This window comes from Pteropus medius, unplaced genomic scaffold (assembly GCF_902729225.1).
Source record: "Pteropus medius unplaced genomic scaffold, Ma_sr-lr_union100, whole genome shotgun sequence".
In the NCBI taxonomy this organism is placed as follows: domain Eukaryota; kingdom Metazoa; phylum Chordata; class Mammalia; order Chiroptera; family Pteropodidae; genus Pteropus; species Pteropus medius.
The window spans coordinates 1,164,580-1,185,836 of NW_024356333.1; the positions used below are offsets into that span (position 1 = coordinate 1,164,580).

A 21,257-nucleotide genomic window follows, 5' to 3' on the forward strand; every position below is an offset into this window, starting at 1 on the left:
AACGTTCATTAAGTTTTCTCTCATTGAATTGCCTAATACTGTGATTCATTCCATTTACTGTCGGATTTAATTTCAGCTTATTTGTGTATCTTAGTTGGGTATAGACAATAACATTAATAGTTTTAAATAACACATTAAATTGTGCTTGACATGGGTTCTTTAGAAGCTTTTCTGGTAACTTCCAGATTTGCCTGTAATTTGAGATTTTTCATTTACGTTTTCATAGTTTCCTATTTAACATATAATTCTTTGTTCCAGGAATGCTAACAATTACAGATTTCATAAATATACTACATAGATACTATAAATCACCCATGGTAAGTGCCAGAAATCCTTATGTCACTGATGGGAGCTGTGTCTTTCTGTGTGTGTGTGTAGAGGGCTGTGTGTGTGGGCATTAAGACTTCGTTTTTTCTTTTTTTGGTTCGGGGATGGAGGTTGGTTTTTCCAAATACATATATAAGGTACAGGAAGCCTGCCCTTCTCGATGTGGCTTCTCTTCTTCCTTAACTTCACTGTCACACTCCCCCGTCCTCGGTCCCTGCAAGTCGAGATTCCAGTCTTCCGGAATCAGGTGGAAGGATCACTTCGGTGATGGAGAGGTCCCTGTGTTAGTGCCCTCGGGCAGAGCCGGGCACCATTCAGGTGCGGCACTCCCCTTAGTGCCCCGACGGCACTCCCCGGCTTGTGTGCCGGTCAGTTGTCATGCAGCGTTTCTCAGCTGGCAGTGATTTCATCCCCCAGGGGACATCGGACCATGTCTGGAGACATTCTCGGTGGTTCGAATGGTGTGCAGTGGGCAGAAGCCAGGGACGCAGTGCCCAGGGCCCAGGGCGGCTCCTGCCGCAGAGTTATCCAGCCCGTGAAGTCAGCGGTGCACGGGTGACAAGTGCTGTTGTGAGGGTGTCCGGGTTTCTGGCTGGATTGTGAGTTCTTGACGTAGAGACTGCATCTTACCCATCTTTGCACCTACACACACACACACACACACACACCCCAACACCACACTTCCCACCTCATACTTGAGGCCTTCTTATTCATTCATTCATTCATTCATTCATTCATTCCCCGTTTAGCCTCTAAGCCCCTTGCTGCTTCCTCCCGTTGCCCTGGCACCCCACGACCCGCATGCTACACCTGCCTTATTGCCCTACACTTGGTCTTGCGCCGGCTCCGGCGCTGTGAAAATCACCTGTTGGCCTTGTTCCGTCACGTTGTTCACGGTCAGCGCTGCCCTGGCCTTCTCTCCCAGACATGGAACCCGCCATCAGGCCGTCGGGTCACCGTCAGGCGTGTTGGGGCCCGTGTCCCTCGCCCCACCCTCCTCTGCACCTGGCCTTTCCCTGCCCCGCAGTGTGGGGGAGTCTGTCCTCCTGGCCTTCACGGCTCTCGTGTGAGGCCCCCGGGCACGCAGGGCCTGGCTGGAGCCGGCCTCCTCCGCGGCTCCTGGCCTCACCTGTGCACCCCACCTTCTCTGCGCCCGGCGCTAAGCCTGTCGGAGCGACCGAGTGCGCGTTCTGTCTTCCATCGCCAGTGGCATCGCCATCACATTGCCCACCAGTGGATCTGAAGCTTCACGAAGGGGCCCCGTACGTCCCCATCCAGTGCTGGCAGGAGGCCTGCTCATTTCTTTAAAAGCTGGGGTGGGAGGCTGTGGGGGGGCGGGGGGAATATGGGGCGCTGAGTACCAGGCACTTTGTCTCACGCGCCCTTTTAATCCAGTTGTTTAGGAAGGGAACAGATTGAGAGAGGTTGAGTAACTTGGCCAAGAATAGCCACTAGACAGTGGTAAGATTTGAAACAGCTGAGGACTCCACAGTGACTTTGTGTTAACTGCCCAGGCATCTTTGTAAAGTGGCGTGTTATGGGCCAGGAGTAAACTGCCCCAGCAACTTAATCCAAGCACCTGGTTTAACCAGTTGCCCTTTTTAAAAATCTTCTGCATCCTCAGAAAGAAGGAATGAGTATATATGTCCATGTGTTCTAAAATTTAAGTGTATCAGAAAATTCCAAATTAATGAAAATATACTGGCTTATTGTTTTAAATTTATAAAACATTTATCTTCAAAAAATGTATTTTGTTTTTCGTATTGCCAATATTTCTGAATTATCTTGTTTACATCTGCTGAATTATGGGACTCAGCAGTAGTTACGAAGTCTTTTTTATGTTGTATTAACACTTATAAATAAGGTTTTTTCTTATTTCCAGGTACAGATTTATGAATTAGAGGAACATAAGATTGAAACATGGAGAGGTAACTATTGTTGGGTGTTTAAAACTTTTCATATCGGGGAAAAAAGTTCTACTTAGTGTGTAAGATGTTTTAATTTCACAGACCCTTTCTTTCTGCTTAACGATTAACTACATTAAAACTTATTTCTGTCTTAGTGTTCTAGCACACCATACTACTATACGTATTATGCATTCTGTTTAATAGAAATTTGTAGAGAACAGGCAGCAAGTCTTCATACTCAGGCTGGGAACATGAGGGGAGCAAGCTGACCAGCACCCCTCCCCTGCCCATTCACTACTAAGTATTACCACCCCCCACATTTGCCCCTGTATAGAAAATGCACCAAAGAAATGCCTGAGATTAACAAAAGCAAGGACCTATTTTTACATTTAATAATTATTTCTTTACAAATTATGGAGACACATAAAACAAATAAATCTTAAACCAGATGATCTGGATCAAATAACACGAAAACTTCAAGATTGCTTTCTTCGTAACATTGAAGTTCACCCTTCATCATGACAATATCCTTTGCTGAAATAGAGGCATTTTTTAAGTGGCTCAATGAGACCCATCATGCTGATGGATGGAGAGCAGTCAGCGGGAATGCCGTAAATACAGGCCTGTATGGGAATCACCGAGGAGGAAGCCTCTGCAGGTGTTCAGGGAGAAGCCTGGATAGAAATGGAGGGACCAGTTGAAGGGAAATTTTGAATTTAAAATCGAAATTTAGCTTTGTACTGCCCATAATCTGCTTGGTAGGATAAGGAGTCTTTGTGACGGGCTGCGAAATCTGAACACGTTAGCATTCTCTAAAGGGCTAGGACTCGTAATTCCATATGATTTGATGGCTTTGTCAGTTCAAACTAAACAAAAGTAAGTCGACATGGGATCCATATCTTAGCACTGCCTGTTATGAAGATAATACGTAACAATACCAAGACACATAGCTCCCATCAGATTCTACTGTGTAAGTAACGTTAGGCCAAGGTTTAAGCGTATTTACATTTTGACATTACATGGTTATTCAGTACTGACAATAACATCAGGACATCCTTGAATGCCATCTCTATAGAAACTTCAGTCAATTAAAGTTGATCCTTACAGGGATAATTTCTACTAGAAAGATCCCCAAGATGCAGATTTCGAGCATTAGTTTGGTAAAAGAAAACTTAACATTTAAAGAACAAAGTCTGCTATGACTTATTTAACTTAGGAAAATTAGTTTTGAAGGGTTTCATTAATGCTTAGGCGGTAGTAACTCGGAAGCATTCCAGTGACCTCTGCTGGTATTGGTTTTTTCAGATTTTTCCACTTCTGATTTTTATATCTCTTATAATACTGGTTTTAAATATTTAATTTTTCCACAAAGGCAACATCCTAATAACAGTTTGGAAGTTGTTTAAAATAGCCATAACTATAACACAATAGTTTTCAGTATATTAAATGTCAATAAATTGAAGGGCATTATGTCAATAAATTGAAGGGCATTTTAATTTCTGTAATAATTGCAAACAGCAAATTCATTACTAATTGCATGTTTTCTTTCTATAAATACAGAGCTTTATTTACAAGAAACATTTAAGCCTTTAGTGAATATATCTCCAGATGCAAGGTAAACTTGTAAAGTTTTCTCCTTTGAAAGTGTTCATTCATTCAGATTTATCTGTTCTGTTACCGTGATTGATTAATTTTTTTATTTAGGTAAGGGCCAGCCTCCTTAATTCTGATACTAAATTCAGTAAATTAGAGACAGTAGAAATCACAGCCATTGCTGGTGCAGAGGGCTGTAATGGACCAGGAAGATGGTCATATACGCAGCTGTGAATCAGGCCACCTGCAGCCTGTTAGGACCGCAGACTCCTGGGCTCCACCCTCGGCCGTTAAGCCAGTCTGGAGAGTGGCGCCCAGGAAATGCGCTAACACAGCTGCCCCGTGGTTCTGACGTACGTTCGAGTTGTCAGTCTCTATCAGACGTTGGTCCAGAGGGGTCAGGAGAGGGGGCCGCCCTCTCGGGGGGGTCCTCTAGCACCCACACGTTTGCATCCAAGCCTTCGGGGTCGGCACTGGTACATGTCCACATTGGCATTCTTAAGACTCGAGCTCGGGCGAGGAAATGTGGAATGTTACCGTGTCCAAGTCCCAATGGACAGACAGCCGCCACGCCTCCGGCCCGGCAGTCACAGGAGAGGCCTGGCCGAGCGGGGCCGCGGCCAGCAGGCCGTGCAGTCGGCGGCCGGAGCAGGGCCCGCGCCCCAGCCGCCTCCTGCTGCTCGTGGTGGGGTCCAGTAGTTCTCCTCGGGGCCAGCTTGTCATTCCTCAAATAAAAGCATGAAACACACTACCAAAAAAAAACCACTAGAGATCTGTAGCTCACACCTGTATCTGAGATTAACACAGATTGTGAAAAACAACTTACCGAGATCTCCAATTTAAACCTTTTCCGGAACACTGTTTTAAGTCAATCAACCTTTTATGATTGTAATATAAAAACACTGAAAATGCTTTTAAAGCAGGGGTGGTCCACAGTTTTCTAATTTTTCTTTAAAGCCTCCTAACAACTTTAATGGCTTTTCCCGCAGCCTCTTCGATGCTGTATACTCGTTGATCAAAAATAAAATCCACAGATTGCCAGTTATTGACCCTATCAGTGGGAATGCACTTTATATACTTACCCACAAAAGAATCCTCAAGTTCCTCCAGCTTTTTGTAAGTAGCTTTTAGTGTTTCTAAAGACATAGTTGCATCTACTTTAATTTACTTCAAGTAAACTGGCTCCTGTTCCCTGAGAAGTGATTTTAAGGTCTCCATTTCTAAACTTCATTTTCTCAACTTACTATTTGAACTGTGCCTTCTCAAAGTTGATTCCAGTTAAAAAGCAGTCACCTGTCAGTGCAAGGACCAAGGTAATAAAACACTTGGAATTCTCTCTTTAAATGAGAATACTTCTAAAACGGGGGATTAAAGCAATTTGCAAATTAGTCCCATTAAGGAACTGCTATACAAGATAAACTGAGCCAATGTTTGTAGTAAATTCCTTAGGATGCTTTATCGGTATCATGCTTTTGGAAACTTTCAAAAGTACTGTCCCCGGATTTATCAACTGCAGCATTGAGAGGAAAACCCGAAGCAGGTGACCTTTGGGTAAGAGAGCACCATGTTGGTCCGAATGCAGGCTGTCTCACCTGCAGGTTCCCTCAGCTGCCTTTGAAACGAGATGGCTTCGTCGTCGCCCAGGCTCGGAACCTCTTTGGCTGGCAGTTCTAACGAGGCTGGGAAGGACCAGAGGGCTTTGAGTTTTTCCTTTTAATTACACGCACTGAGTTTGAGGTTAAGAGGAATTGGTCAGCTAGAGCCAGTGGGAGGCCTCACTCACGGTTCAGAGATCATTTGAAGAGTTTTAAAAAAAAAAGAAATCAATAGACACTAAAATTCTACATCAACCAGGCGATCCCACCTCCTCCTCCAGGGCCTCCGGTGAGGAAGCAGTAGCGTTCTGGGGGACGCGTGGGAGCCCGAGCGCCAGGCCACCCCGCTCCTGGGCACAGGAGCCCAGAGGGCTCAGCTATTGGGAGAAATAACTTTTCCACCAAACCAGCCCTCTATTTTAATACTTTACGTGTAAAAATAACTCTTCACGTTCAAATAAAGGCTAAGAAGATAGGAAGGAGACGTGATTACAGAAAAGCGTGAACTTCGGTAACGAGCCAGCCTCAACAAGAAGTCGGGACGTGCACTAGTGTAGGCCAGATCTCCGTCTGTCACGCTCAGGCTCTTAGTCTGCCGCGGGCCACAAATACCGTCACCTTAGTGTTGGGGTTTAACAGAACCCTGGGCCAGGCTGTGCTGTCCGGGCCCACAGGTGCCAGGCTGTTAGCCCAGTCACCCTTTAATCATTTTAAAATGCTATTAGTCAGGAGAGCTTAATGCCGGCAAGCATTTATGATAAGTCAAGCGCTGTCCTAGGCAGTCCGTGTGATAAAGCTAATCCTCACCACCACCCTCCCAGGTAGGTATTTGTATTGATCCTATTTTCTAAGTGATGAAACTAAGCTAGGTGAAGTAACTGCCCAGGTCACGGCCGGCAGTGGCGGAGCAGGCCGACCTGATGGCCTGGCTCAGCCCCCGAGGCCTCGTCCCTCCCGCTGTCCTGGCAGGCAGCATTTGAGATCCTCTGTGCACAGAGGCCCTGGCTCAGGGTCCACGCACCCCGGGCCGCCCCGGTGCAGGTGGCCGGGTCCCCGCCCATTTCCGTGGCTGCGCTGCCGCAGGACTGGCAGTTCGAGACGGGCCTTCGGTGTCTCCTGCAGCGTAGAGGCCGCCTCTGCCGGCGCTGCCTTATATTTGGGCCAATATGGTCACTAGCATCGTGCTTTTAGAATATTTAGCTAGATGTTTTCAGATAAAAATGCAGATTTTGAAAGACAGTGCAACCTGATGTTTACTGACTTGTGAGATCGTTTTCTGAGAAAAAGCAGCACTGCCCTTGGAGAGGGTCGGCAGCTAGCCCGAGCACGCAGCGCGGAGCAGGGGAGGTCCCGCGTCGACACGGGCCAGGCGACCTAATAGGTCTCTCTCTTTTCTCTAAATTTCTAGGAGTCTCATGATTTGAATATTGATGAACTCTTTGACTTGAACATTTTGTTTCTTCTAATTGTTCACCTTTTCCTGATAATTATAAGGTACACCAGGAGGATGGAGTCAACTGTACCCTTTATAAAAGGTGGATTTTCGAACCATAGACCTTATTTCGTTTTAGTCGAACGTAATCCCAGACTTCTCTCCGACCTCTCCCTCCTCCTTTAAAGCAGCCCCTGGAAAAAAAAAATCAGTTAACTTTCAAAGGTGCTCTTAGTTCTGTTCAGCTGGCTTGTCCTTTATTCCCAGTAGACAGTTGGGGCGCTGTGAGTAGCCGCCGACGGCTCAGACCACCCAACCCTGGGTCTGGACGTGCGCGGTCTCAATGCTGCCCAGTAATAGCCGGTGGCCGCAGGACCAGGAGTTAACAGGAGTAATTAAGAGTGAAGGATGCTTGGTGCCTTCTGGGTCTTAACTTCCAAACAGACCTGCGTTCCCTTCCGTCCCCTTTTTCAGTGGGTGATAGCAAGGGGGAAATGTACAGCCCTAGTGCTTTGCGGTATTTTACCAAGTAGTTAAACAGAACGACTCGTAAGCTGGTTTGAACGGGACAGTTGTTACACGTCACGTTTTCACGTTAATTCAGGCATCCCAGTTAGGAAAGGCTAATTTGTCGCACGTTAGTGGACATTTGAACGTGACGAAGGTCCCTGGGCTCTAGCGCACTTGTCCCTACGCCCCGTTTAGATGTCCGACATGCCAAAGCCTGCCTTCATGAAGCAGAACCTGGGCGCCCTGGGCATCGGCACGTACGACAACATCGCCTTCATACACCCGGACACGCCCATCATCAAGGCCCTGAACGTCTTCGTGGAGAGACGGGTGTCCGCCCTGCCTGTCGTGGACGAGTCAGGTCTGTGTGTGGCCATGAGCGGAAACAGCTGTGTATCTCATTGGGGTAAAGCCACTGTTCGATGGCCTCGCGTATGAGATCAGCAACTCAGCATGGGCGATAAGTGGGGGAAGTGGAAATTTAGGGTGAAAAAGGTTCAGCACCCAGGAGCACTCAGGGAAAGGATTTTCAACGGGCATATTTTCACATTTTCCACTAAGATGCGATTTCATGTTCATTTGAAAAACGACAAGCTAATTTCGTTTAGCAATATGTCATTCCTAATAATTACCTAATTAAGATTGATTTTAAATGTTATCGGTTTCTAAGACATTTTTCTAACACACATTTTCATTTTTAGGAAAAGTTGTAGATATTTATTCCAAATTCGATGTAATTGTAAGTATTATTTTGTTAAACCTGTCATCTAGAATGCTTTTAAAACAATGTTTTTATGGTTTTTCCTAATTTAATGATTTCTAGCTTTTTTGATTATGAGGCTCTGATCAGAAAATGCCATAGATTCCCCGTAGTAACTGTATTTCTAACATTCATTGGCTTAGCAGTGAATATTAGTAGCATTTTATAATTCTTTTCAGTCCATGTTTAGCTTGTCCATCACTACACCATATGTATATATTTTAAATGGTCCTGTTTCTGTGAGGGAGACATTATTCCGCCAACAGGCACGTGCTTAGTACACACGTGAACTTGGAGGTCCCTGGTCACGTACATCCCGTGGTGTGATGATTGGGGACACTGTTCTAAAGAAGACAACAGCAAATTTGTTAGAGTTGTGCGAAGTCCTGTTTTTTAATCCCTAGTTTAAATCTACTGGCTTGATTTTAGTGCAATATCTTTCTATCTGATGCTTTTTTCCTCATTCATTGTAAATGCACTTCCTTAGAGTTTTATGTTATTTCTAAGGGAACTGAAACTTGAATAGCCCCAAAGAAGCACACTATTTTTTTTTTTTGCCATAATACTGACCCCTGCATTAAATATTCTGCATCTGTCTCAAACCTTTTTTTTTTTCATGTATTCTAATAGACACCAAAAATATGCTTACTGGAATTTGGTCGAGTGGGACCTGCTAAGATTAATCAGAACCCCGAGTTCACTGATGCAGATTCCTTAGCCCTGGGGCACTGGGCACCCCGTTATTCGTCCACCAGGTTATAGAGCCCTCTAAGAATGGGGGGGGATCTTTAAAAAGACTCGCAGTCAGAATTTAACAAGGTCGCCTCACGATCAAGGTACTACACCTTGTAAGTTTTAATTATTGATAAGATGGTGACAGCGGTGCTCACGGCATAAACCGGTACTAAATTAAGATAAGAAGTTATGTGCTTAAAAATCAGACTGCTTTAAACTACGAATTTGGTCACGAATGTGAATCGAAAGGAGATGACTCATTCTGTTACTTTCTTCCAGAACCTTGCTGCTGAAAAAACATACAATAACCTAGACATCACAGTGACCCAGGCACTCCAGCACCGCTCACAGTATTTCGAGGGCGTCGTGAAGTGCAGCAGGCTGGAACTGCTGGAGACCATTGTGGACAGAATAGTGAGGGCTGAGGTGAGCAGGCTGCGCCCGATTCCTCCCCGCCCCCCGCCCCCCGCCCCCCGCAATACTGCGGCAAGCACTGACTAGTGATGGCGCCTCAGGAACCCCCAGTGACAGGGACGGCCCACGAGGCCGCCTTCGAATTCAGTGGGACAGCACAGGGTCCCTCTTCCAGAACCTGGCATGTCCCTTGGCATATAGTAGGTCACCTGTGAATGTCCTTCGGATGGAATTGAATTTAGAAGTCCTAATAGCATAACGGAATCAAATAAACTGGTAAAATACATTCACGGTGTAAAAAACACATACTCGAGGAAACAAAAGTCTCAAGAATTTTAGGTCCCACCAGGATATTGTGAGGTTAAAGTTAAAAGTGTACAATTATATGGTTTTAACAAAGTGAATGATAAATCGTAAAATATATTCTGGTCTTTAAGTCATTTTCTCTCTTCAGCGTCTCTCTCTCCTGGTTTAGAGAAACAGTAAACGTCTAGTCACTCTGCCTCCTGCCCGTCAGGCCTCGGGCCCCATCGGACCCACTGCCTGTAGGATTTTCATGTTACTTTGCATGACATGCTGAATAAAAGATAAGTGAGATCATTTTAGAGCTTAGCTAGTACAGGATACCTAGTCCCCAAATCATTTTATTCCCTTTTTCATTAGACACGGAGAGAGTATTATCCTGTTCGTCACTCTTTGGGCCTGAAGGATGCACTACTGTTCCAGAAGGAACAAATCCTCATTAGGCAAAATGAATTCATAATAAAAAGTCTGCTTTATTGCTTTTCATCATAAATGCAAAAGAATATAGTCCAAGAAAAGCACCCGATTCTATTTCGGGCTAATAACAGGCAAGCTTAGCCAGCTTCCTGAAAGGCACATGCGACGGATGTAGCGTGTCGTCGGAACGCAGTGCCCCCTCAGGAGGCTGCGGAGACCCACCCGGCCCGCTTCCCCAGTGTGCTCAGCCCACCCCGCCCTGGCCTCGTCCGACGTGGCTCCCCCAGCTTCGGCCGTCACGGCTTTTAATGTGTTTCAGCAGAATCTCAACACGAAGTCTTTCCTTTTCTGCTTAAATTTAACATTCATCACTACTTGTTTTTGCGCAGGGTTCTAACTGACTTAGAAATAGGTCTTCCCTTTTATTACTGTCCTTAGAATTATGTGCATAATTCAAAGCCACGTCATAGAAGACGTTGCTATGGGAAAACATCAGCATGTTGCTGGAAGGCCAGTGATGGGCTGTGTGTGTGTGTGTGTGTGTGTGTGTGTGTGTGTGTGTGTGTGATTCCGTGTGTGTGATTCGTGTGTGTGATTCCGTGTGCTGATTTGCATGCAGCCACACAGAACAGAGGTGGGCACCGGCGCCACAGCGTTACCGGTGGCTGGCCGCGTGGCGGCGCTGGGCCGTGCCGGCGTGCTCCTGTGTGAGCACATGTTGCTGTCGGGTAAAAGAAAAAAGTACCTGGCTGGTCCTTTAAGTTCATCTGGTGAACAGAAATCTCACCGTAATGAGAAATAGATCACGGAAAACAAAGATGTAATTGAACAGCTTTCTCAGGTTATCCATCTTGACAGTTTTTCCTCATTAAAATAATTCCTTTCGCCAGATGACTCCTCGCGGTGGCGGGTGGGGGGACGGGGCCGAGACCAGTTTTTAGCTTCGGCATTGTTAGGAGAAGGGCATGCGGTATCAGCTGTGAATGTTTATGTTTTTTTCCCCCTGAGTGATTTGCATGCAATGACTGTTTATTTATATGACACACGTCACACTGGCTTTTAGATACCTCATCCGTAAAGTTTAGACTCAGCCACAGATGGTGAGAAAATGTTTTGGTAGTCATTTCTGTCCGGCAGAATTAATTCTCCAGGTGACGTGGTCCCCCTGGCCCTTCAGTAGGTCACACGATGGTTACCGCTGACAACAGACTGTGTCCGGTATTGACTATGAAACGCGCTGTGTCCCAGACGGAAATCATCATTTTAATTAGTTGAGAACGGTGTTATATCATAGGATTATTGAAGAACCCAAGTTTTCTAAGAAACTTTTAAAAGAAATTTATGTTGATTGGCGTGAGGAAGATGACAGTGATTTTAACCTGAAGCAGGCCATGGTGTCAAAAGCACGACCAGCGCAGTGTCACTGGACACAGAGCTGCGAGACGGTGGCACGAGGGCCCTGAACCCTGCCCGGGCCGAGAGCGGTCACTGCGGAGGGACCGCTGAGGGCGGCCCGGACAGCTTCCGACCAGACGAGGGAAGGGGAGCGAACAGGGGAGGTGGGGACACTGCAGCAGCAGGGTCGGGGTGCCCCCCGTGAGCCCACTGCCTGCCGGCCCCACCACCCCGACAGGGCGCCGGACACCTGCAAGGTCACCGCAGCGTGTTTCCAGCCACACTGCCCAGGCCCATCTTGGCTCCGAAAACAGGGAGCAGATAGGATCAGCGGGGTGTCACCGCACACATGCGGCCCTCTGCCCAGAGCCGCTCCAGGTGACTGCCCGCCCACCTCTGGCCAGCTTCCCAAAGCCACCTGGCACACACAGCCCCCACGGAGGTCGCTTCTTTTTAAGACTAAGAGAGCTATTTGTCTGATTCATATAAACAAACCTAGAAAGTCAAACAATATGAAAAGACAGAACGTCTCAAATGAAGAAAGAAGGAAAATCCCCAGGGACCGGAAACCTCAAGGAAATGGAGATAATTTGCCGATAAAGAATTCAAAGAAACTCCTAAGGATGCTCCCCAAACTTGAGAGTGGAACAGAAAAAACTTAGGGAAGACTCTCCACAAAGAATTAGCATAAGAAAGAGCTAAGCAGTCAGAACCGAAGAATCCAATCACGAAAAACAGGCTGGAAGGACCCAGCAGCGATGCGGTGACAAGGTGACCCAGGATCTGGAAGAGAGACTAGTGCGAGCCAGGCAGGCAGAACAGCAAAAAGAAAAATTTTTTTTTAAATGGAAAAATGAAGTCACTTAAGGAACCCCTGGGAACAACGTCAAGGGCACGAACCTTCGCACTAGAGGGCTGCCAGAGGAAGAGAGAGAGGAACAGACTTTATTCAAAGAAATGATGGCTGAAAACGTTCCTTACCTGAGAAAGGAAACGGACACCCAGGTCCAGGAAGCGCAGAGTTTTCCAAACACGAACTCAAAGACTCACCAATCCACATTCTAATTAAAACAGCAAAAGTTCAAGATGAAGAGACAGTTTTCAAGGCAGCGAGGGGAAAACAACCGGTTACAGACAAAGGAAACCCCCACAATGTTGTGGGGATTTCTCGGCGGCAGCTTTGCAGGCGGCTAGCGGGGAGCGGCCAGCATCAAGTGCTGAAGGAAAGGCACCTGCAGCGGGAATAATTTGCCCAGCAAGGTGATCGTCATTCGGAACCGAAGGAGAGAGAGTTTGGACAAGCAAAAACTAAAGGGGTTCATCGTGTTACGTGAGCCTTACAAGAAATATTAAAGGTTCTTTTTTAAGCAGGAAAGGAAAGTCCATAACCAGAAATAAGAAAATACGAGAAAGGAAAAAAATCTCACAAGTAAAGGCAAATAATATAGCAATTCACACATTTCAAAAAGCCACTACAAAGGTAAAAAACTTAAATGTAAGACTCGAAATCGTAAAACTCCTGGAAGAAAACATAGGCAGTAACTCTTGGACGTTAGTCTTAAAATTTTTTTTTTTTAATGTCCCCTTGTGCAAGGGCAATTTCCAAAAGAAGAACAAGTAGGACTACGTCAAGCTAAAAAGGTTTTGTAACAGCAAAGGAAACTATCAACAAACCGACAACCTACCGAGTGGGAGGAGATATTCACAAACGATACATCCAATAAGCGGTTAATATCCAAAACACACAGAAACTCATACAACTTAACACATACACCAAAAAAAAAAAATCCAACTTTAAAATGAGCAGAGGACCCGAATAGACATTTCTCCACAAAGGGGACATACAGATGGAGACGGGCATATGAGAAAGATTCGCACCATCACCAATCGTCAGAGAGATGCAAATCACAACCATGAGGAGATACCACCTCACACCTGTCAGAGTGGCCATTGTCAGTAAAGCAACAAACAACAAGCATTGGTGAGTGTGGAGAAGGGGAACCCTCTGCACCGTTGGTGGGATTGCGAATCGGTGCAGCCACTCGGAAAGAAGTGTGGACTTTCCTCAAAATATGAAAAGTACAAATAGCGTATGATCCAGCAATCCCATTTCTGGTTATTTTTACAAAAAAAAATAATAATAATTCAAAAAGATACATGCATCCTTATATTCACCGCAGCATTATTTACAGTAGCCGAGACATGGAAGCAACCTAAGTGTCCGTCGCTAGACGTCTGGATAAAGACGTGGTACACACGTACAATGGAATATTACTCAGCAACAACGAAGAAGGAAATCTTCCCATTTGCTGCAACCTGGATGGACCTGGAGTGTATTATGCTGAGCGAAATACATCTGAGAGAGAGACAAATACCAAATGATTTTAGTTATACGAAGAATCCAAAACAAAACAAAAGAATAAACAAAACAAACCGACCCGTAGATAAACAAGCCAATGGTTGCCGAACAGGAGAGGGGTCGGGGACTGGGTGAAAAATATATATATACAATTTCCGCCTCTCTCCATCTCCTCCCTATGCCCCGCACGAGGTAGCAGCGGGGGCTGCGGTGTTGAACCCTCGTTGGGAGAGGAGGGTCTCCAAGGCCGTAGCGGACCAGCAGTAAGTTCTAAAGCGCCTACGTCCAAGAAGCGCGATGCTTCCTCACCCCTCCCCTGCTTCCAGCATGTTCTGTAGTGACACCTCAGCATGTGGGCCACTGCTTTACAAGAGACCGTCGAGTAGAGAGAGTGCAGTCCATTTCACTTTACTACGGCCCACTCATCCTCAGTGTTGTAAGATGTGAACTTCATAGAGAAAAGCACAGTAAAAAATAAACATTCTAAGGGCAACGATCTGTTAGTTTCAGGGCTCATTTCGACGTTTTTCTCATGTAAAATAGTATCTGATACCTATTAGAAACCAATATATGGTTGTATATGTTGTTGCTTTTTTCCCGTTTGTGAGATGGATTCGTTCTATGGTGTATGATAATAGTTTTCTCTAATACACTTTAAAACTGTTTACTTAAACCCTCTCGTGGGGCCTGCTCTTCTCGTTTGCAGGTCCATCGGCTGGTGGTGGTGAATGACGCGGATAGCATCGTGGGAATTATTTCCCTGTCAGACATTCTGCAGGCCCTGATCCTCACACCTCCAGGTACGGGCGCCGGTTTCCGACCCCCCACCCCCACCCCCACCCCGCCCCATGCCAGACTGGGGACTGGGGCACAGCAGACGGCTGTTTCTCCACCTCCCACCTACAGGCCGTGGCTTTCCGTGCATTATCCTGTAAACCACTTTCGTCGTCTTTGTGGTTTTGAAGTGTTTTACTCTTCTGCTTGGGTGACAGAGAGAAAAGTCTGTAGGAAGCATTCTGGCACGCATCCTGTTAGTGCCCAGCAGGCCCGCGTAATCGAGGGTCCACTGCCATGTTCATCATAACCTTTTCCATTATAAACCTAAGACCGCTTCGGTTTTGCTTTAGTCATAGGACTGCTAACTGGAAAACAGGAGGGAAGTCCTTTGGGATCGAACTATTGAAACCATCTACCCCTTAAAAAGAAAATAAGCTTTCTAGTGTTTTGAGTACACAGAACGGAAGACCTCAACACAGACTCTTTTCCATTAATAGCTTATGGACATTACATCAACCACCAAACGGCTTGATGGCTAAACTTGTTTTCTGCCAGAGTCTCCCTGAGCCAGCTCTCAGGTCACAGAGTGCGGAGGGAGGGAGGAGGGGGCACTGGGGGAAAGGACATGGTGTTGTCCCTGTGTCACGCAGGGTCCTAGTGGGCTGGGCTGCAGGAGTCCTAAAGCCATCAGCCCTCCCTTTATCCGTGGCCCTCGACCCCTCCCCACCCCCATCAAGTACAAACAGGGCAGTCCTGGGCTGCAGAGACCAAGGCCAAGACCGAGACCAAGAGACTAAGTGATGTACACTTTGAACTCTTAGAAGTTAAACATTAAAGTGTGCGTGTGCTACGGGATTGATTTTTCTCTAGTTCAGAAGTCAATCAAACTAGCTAGGACCAGTTTTTACAGTCAGCGACAGGAATCCCTGCCCCCAGCGAGGAAGGTCCAGCTGGACTGCGAACGCCGGGGCGTGGTTCCGAGCGGGCGGCACCTGGGGCTTGTCAGAAAAGCACCCTGAGGGGACCCCACACACACATCTTCTGAACCAAAAACTCTAGACATGGGGCCTGCTGCAGCTTAAAATTTCAGGTATTAGAGAACATGAAACTCACGACGACCTTTATAATCGAGAGATGTTGACAGAATGGTTAAATGAATGTGGGATTGTTCACAGCATTATTCGGGATAACCTCAAAGTGGGACGACTCCAGATACCTTTGAGAAGAGAGAAGAATGGACAGGTTGCCTTCTGGTCACCCAGTGTGGGCTGCTACGGGCAGTGACCCGAGCACACACCCTGGAAGGGGACAACCCCCACAGAGCGGAGGCACAGGACCAGTCCAGAGTGGCACCTGTGCACGACAGGAAGAGGCTGGCCCTGGGCTGGGACACACACCTCTCCCAGGGGAGCCAGGCCCAGCCTCGGCTCCTGTCTGTCCAGCACCCAGGATTCTCTGTGCATCGCGGACTCAGAGCAAACAAGTTCTTTTACCCCAGGTGATAACAGTTGACGTCCCAAGTCTTTATGCTCTCTGCCTTCGTGTCACAAACTGTGAGAACGTTGGGCCGGATGAGTTTACAGTTCCGTCCAGATTGGCCGTGGTCGTCTGCGGGGAGGGGCCTACCGCGCAGCTGGAATCCGAAGGGTCTGTTACCGGCGATGATGTCATAAAGATGGGGACAGATGAATCGGCGTTCTTGACAGTGTAGTGTGTGTAGCACTGTTTATTTAGAATGCTCCGTGTTCCTGGTCACGGGATGACAGGTGAACATTGGGGGCAGAGCTCCAGCCCCACGGGACTACCTGCGTCAGGTCGGCAGCCGTCGGGCCTGGAGCCGGCCTGACACGCGCATCCAGCTAGGAGTCCAGCCTGGCGAGCTGCCGGTCACCTCCGGAGCCATGTGAGCCTGGGCAAGCTGCCACCCCGGTCAACCTGCGCTCCGTCAACTACAGAACACGCAGACCGGCCTTCTGTCCCTTCAAAGATACTTTGAGTCGAAACCAGAAACATGAGTGAAAGCATTGTGTGCACAGTGGATGAGGCGCCATATCGGGACAAGCACCGCTGGTGGATGTTAGGGAATAATCAGCAGGAGGCCCTTTTAGAAAGCATCCATGTTATGTGAATAAAAGGTACCGGCTAATAGACACAATTCCTCGTTAAGGATGTTGACTGATATAATCACGTTTTCTCTTTTTAAAACGTCTTTAGTGGTATCGGCAGTAGCTCACTGTCAGACGTAACTCAGACTGTCCACACGAACCTAAGTCCCTGCGTGTGCAGCCGGTGCACAGTCTCATGGCAGCAGCCACAGGCTTTTAGCCTCTTCATTTTTATAGACTGTTCCTCTCTTTCGAAAGCCCGGCGTCTTCCGTGTCTGATGACAAACGGGAGAGAAACTGCTGTCACCAGAAAAGCGGAAGCTCTCCCTACCCACCCATTTTAAAAGGCCCTGGCCGAACGTGTACGCACAATGCAAATACTCTGCACCTTTACTAAGACAAAGACACGCGTCTTTAAGAATGTTTTAGCAGAACCCTCTTTCAAATTAAATCTCGCACATTTAGAATTACAGTAGGTATGCACTATGGAGTAAAAGCACGCTACGGGAACGGTCCGTGAGGGTGGGAGCTTGCAGCCACCTCTCTGTCGCCGCCTCTCTGTCCCCTGCAGCCGCTAGAACATCCCACTAGGACACTGCGGGGTACGGAGACAACACCGAGGGGGAGGACCACGGCCGCCGTCAGGGAGGGCATGCGACAGGTTTTCCTATTGCTCTGAAACTCGTTTTCTCTCTTGACAGGTGCCAAACAAAAGGAGCCAGAAACGGAGTGACCGCTGGGATGGAGAAGCCCTCGTGGGGAACTTGAATGACGACTCCAGGTCACACTTTGCCTCGTGAACACTGACTGCGCTGGGGGAGAGGAAAATGGCTAAGAATGTATATCAGGGTTTAGTGATGGGTATTTTCTCCAGTGATGTGGAAACTAAGCATAAAAAAAAAAAAAAAAGACTATGTTTGAAGATTCAGGCTTCATTAAAAGACTGTTTTCAGACCTTTGTCTGAAAGATTTCAAATGCTGTATGTCATTTAAGTGCACTGTGTCCTGAAATGTTTATTATTTTTCATTTCAAAGAATTCACTGGTATATAACAGGTGACGTGACATAAGGCGAGTGTATGGCATATTCAGATCTAGTGCCTTAGGTCAGAACACAGCGATATGTCATCACTACTGCCCATCACAGCGGGAGCATGTCCTTGTGTGAGATGACACTGTGCTGGAGTGTGAAAGTCTTTGAACCTTTACCAAATCAGTTTGTTTTCCTGAGATTTGTCGAACAGTTGTAATTTGAGGATAATTACTTTTTAAAACTTTAATGACAGTTTTCTGTTTAAGTGTCCTGAACTCTAGTGCTTTACAACAGCTTTATTTATTTTTACTTTCATGCAATTTTTTTTACACATCTTTTGGTGGGTAAACGTCACCAGACCCGTTAACGAACCATTGGTTCTTTTTTAATGGCAAATTTCTCATTTAAGTTTGGATCTGGAAAGGATACGACTTCTAAAATAGCCACCGTTGGGCTTGAAAAGCTGAAGTTTCTAAAAGCACGTGTGGAAACCTGGTCTGCTGGACTGGACGCAGGCAGCGTTACGAGGGAACAGTGCCAGGAAGACGTCTGGTTTTTTCCTTGTGTATTAAAATGTAAAATCACGGTGTCTGTATGACTGCTGATGCGATTGTTTTTGTAACTCTGTTGTGACATATGCAGTATTGTCATAAGGTTGAAGAGAAACAATGTTTCCCAATGTAAGTGCTCTGAAGATGTTGACACTGTATATATGAGTATAGTTTGGTTTTTTTTTTTTGTTTTGGGGTTTCGTTTTGTTTTGTTTTTTTTCAGATTGAAAAAAATAAATCTTACTATCTAACATTTTGTTATAAAAATCTTTAAAATACCATGCATTTCAGCATATAATTAAAATTCTTCACACAGTGTCTCTCAGATATTTCTCTCCAAATAAAGAACATGAATTCTCAGACATTTTTTTCCATCAGAAAAAATGATTTGACTCTTAAACTCTCTTTCCATTAAAGAGAACATATTGCATTAAAAATTGCCATGCAGATTTTCTTGTGCTTAGATATCAATTTTTTCAATCCCTAGTAGGCCAAATATGGGAGAGAGTGCGTGTATGTATATAGATGTGTTTTCCCCATAGGAATAGTGATTGTGACTTAGGCCAATGATAATGCTTGGGAGGAAGGGGAAAAGTCACAAAGCTGCTAAAACGATGCAGTTCTGAAACTCAAAGCATCTCTTCTCAGTCGGCCCCTTGTGTCACACACACGTGTGCACAGACTGCCCGGTGTATCAGGCACAGGCCGTGTATCTGCTGCTTCAGAAACGTTTGGGGCCACTTACAAAGAAACGTGTTCTCACTCTTCCCACGAGACGCACGCACATCCAGCGGGTCCCTGACCCTCTCGGAGTACCGAGGGTTTTGAGCTGTGCGGACATGTCAAGCGCCCCAGTGTTTGTTCGGAGACCTGTGTGTGTTGCCTCATCTGATGTCCGACTACCACTAACGCAGAAGGTCCCTTTTCCCTTGTTTCCATCTAAGAGCATCTGTCCCCGGTTACAGTCAGTGTGCCGCTCGGTGTCCTGGGAATAAGGAAAAGTGGCACTTTAAGGCGGCCGAGTGAAAAGGGAAAAGCCCTGAGTGGAGGGAAGGAAGGCCACCTTGGACACCCTGCCGGATGAGCCTCGGGCGTTTGCCCTCATCCCTGAAACCGAGCACATCAGAAACATTACACCTGTTCCAAAAATGGAGGGCATGCGTCCTGTTCTGGACCCTAATCTATAAGGAAAACGTACATTTACTGAACCGATAACATTCCTTATGACATTTTCTTGGAGAAACATCTGCGTGAACAGATCTCTCAAACCACTGGTTCTCAGCCAGGGGAAAAGTTGCCCTAGGGGACAGTTGGCAAAGTGGAGACATTTTTGGTTGTCACCGCTGGGGGTGGAGAGGGGGGTGTGTGCTACTGGCATCTGGTGGGTCCAGGCCACAGATGCTGCAAAACTCCCTACACGACACAGGACGGCCCGGCCCCAACAACAAACAATGCGGCCCAAGACGGCGGTAGTACTGAGGTTAGAAAGTGCCCTAATCAGGACCTTCTGGGCATTTCCGTTATATTTGTTACTTTCTAACTGTATCTACCCATCTGGGAGAAAAACTTAGAGGCTTTTCTGAAAAAAAACAATGGAAATACTGTACAGGTGAATCTCATAGGTCCACGTGACCCTTGTCATAATGTCCTTCCAAAGCCTTTTCACCAAAGAGCGAATTTTGCTTTGCATAATACCACTCTCAGGAGAAAACTACCCACAGGGAAATACTTGGAAAGTAAATTTTACTCAGTTATTTTATTGTCAAAAACCCAGAACAAAGCTCTAAAATTATTTTCACATACAATTACCTGCAAAGCTGGCATAGTTGTAAGTCTGCATATGGAGCATGCGTGAAACTTGACACCCCTAAAATTCCCTCTCCTGCGGATAACCCCATCTTATTTCTCGGACTAACCGCTGCAGTGAAGTTTACCTTTAGATACCAGCCTAAGCAAGGGCATAGGAATTCATCAAAGCTTATTGAGCTTCCTTCCTGAGGATGGTCAAGAAAATCTCTGGTACCCAATTCTCTGCAGACCACTTGAAGCGCCGCTGGCCCGCCGATGGGAAAAAAAAACGCAAATCAGTCCGAAAACTCACTGAAACACCGCTCGGACTTCAGAGTCTACCCCTCCCTGGAAAACCTGCATCACGGTCACCTGGATTGCTTGCGACCGGAGCCCCAGGGGTCACCTGTTTCTGGCATACTGCACGCAGGCCTGAGCTCACAGCTGCTCCTACTTGCCAGTGTTGGGGACTCGTCACATCTTGTCCTCTCCCGCTGCTCCCAGGCCCTCGGTAGACAAGACTGTGGTTACCACCATGAGTCTGAGGACGCAGGTAAACGTTGCCACATGTAAGTAAACATTGTTCATTCGCCCCGGGCTCCACACTCATTCCAGCCACCCGCTGGTCCAGGTGGGCGTCTGAGGGAGAAATGCCTCCTGACCTCCACCTGCAAAACTGCTCGCTCCAGGCAGAGCTCACGCTTCATTCCATCCGCCTTCTGACCATGTGACTGCCGGGGGTGCCGGACTCGGAAGATGCTACCCTCACCTCCCAGCCTGGCTCCCCATCATGTGACCGAGAGGGAGCTTGTATCTGTGCACTCTGGAAATGCCAGTAGCTGGCGTGGTCGGTGGTCGTCATTGATGCAGTGGTCACTTGAGCCCCTCGAGGAAGGGGACACGTCCTACTGGTCTCCATACTCACCCTGGCCAGTCTCTGGCCCCTGGCAGGCGCCTCGCAGATGTTCAGCCAACGTTTGAGGAGTGGTTAGTCAAGGCCAGGACATGCACTAGGATCGTGGGCCGGTGACATGCTCCGGTCACGCGAAGTTTGCCCTCTGATTTGCTAGTTTACTTGAAAAAGTGAGAGACACCACAGAACACGAGGTGTCATCTGGAAATTCAAAGGCACCCCCTTCTCTGACCATAGGGCCCCCAGAGGGGATGCTGAAGGGTGAGGGGGTTGCCCCCTTTAACACAAAGGGCACTTCCTCATCAGAGGAGGGACATAGATGCCCGTCCACCACCAGACAGCAC

General features: G+C 46.9%; 1 protein-coding gene across 8 annotated transcripts in view; it reads left to right on the forward strand.

Moving 5' to 3' along the window:
• PRKAG2 (protein kinase AMP-activated non-catalytic subunit gamma 2) overlaps positions 1–18,576 on the forward strand; it is a 188,918-nt gene extending 170,342 nt beyond the window's left edge. For 4 of the 8 annotated variants that reach the window (XM_039861251.1, XM_039861252.1, XM_039861249.1 and 1 more), the window contains 9 exons: positions 259–317; positions 2,210–2,255; positions 3,795–3,849; positions 4,817–4,943; positions 7,560–7,725; positions 8,066–8,103; positions 9,139–9,285; positions 14,454–14,547; positions 17,331–17,607. In XM_039861251.1, coding sequence (XP_039717185.1) covers positions 259–317; positions 2,210–2,255; positions 3,795–3,849; positions 4,817–4,943; positions 7,560–7,725; positions 8,066–8,103; positions 9,139–9,285; positions 14,454–14,547; positions 17,331–17,362 — 764 coding nt within the window. In that variant the 3' untranslated portion in view covers positions 17,363–17,607. Of the gene's footprint in view, positions 1–258; positions 318–2,209; positions 2,256–3,794; positions 3,850–4,816; positions 4,944–7,559; positions 7,726–8,065; positions 8,104–9,138; positions 9,286–14,453; positions 14,548–17,330 lie in introns of those variants that run through there. The other 4 variants (XM_039861245.1, XM_039861246.1, XM_039861247.1 and 1 more) reach the window with 2 other exon arrangements.
• Positions 18,577–21,257: the final 2,681 nt, after the last annotated feature.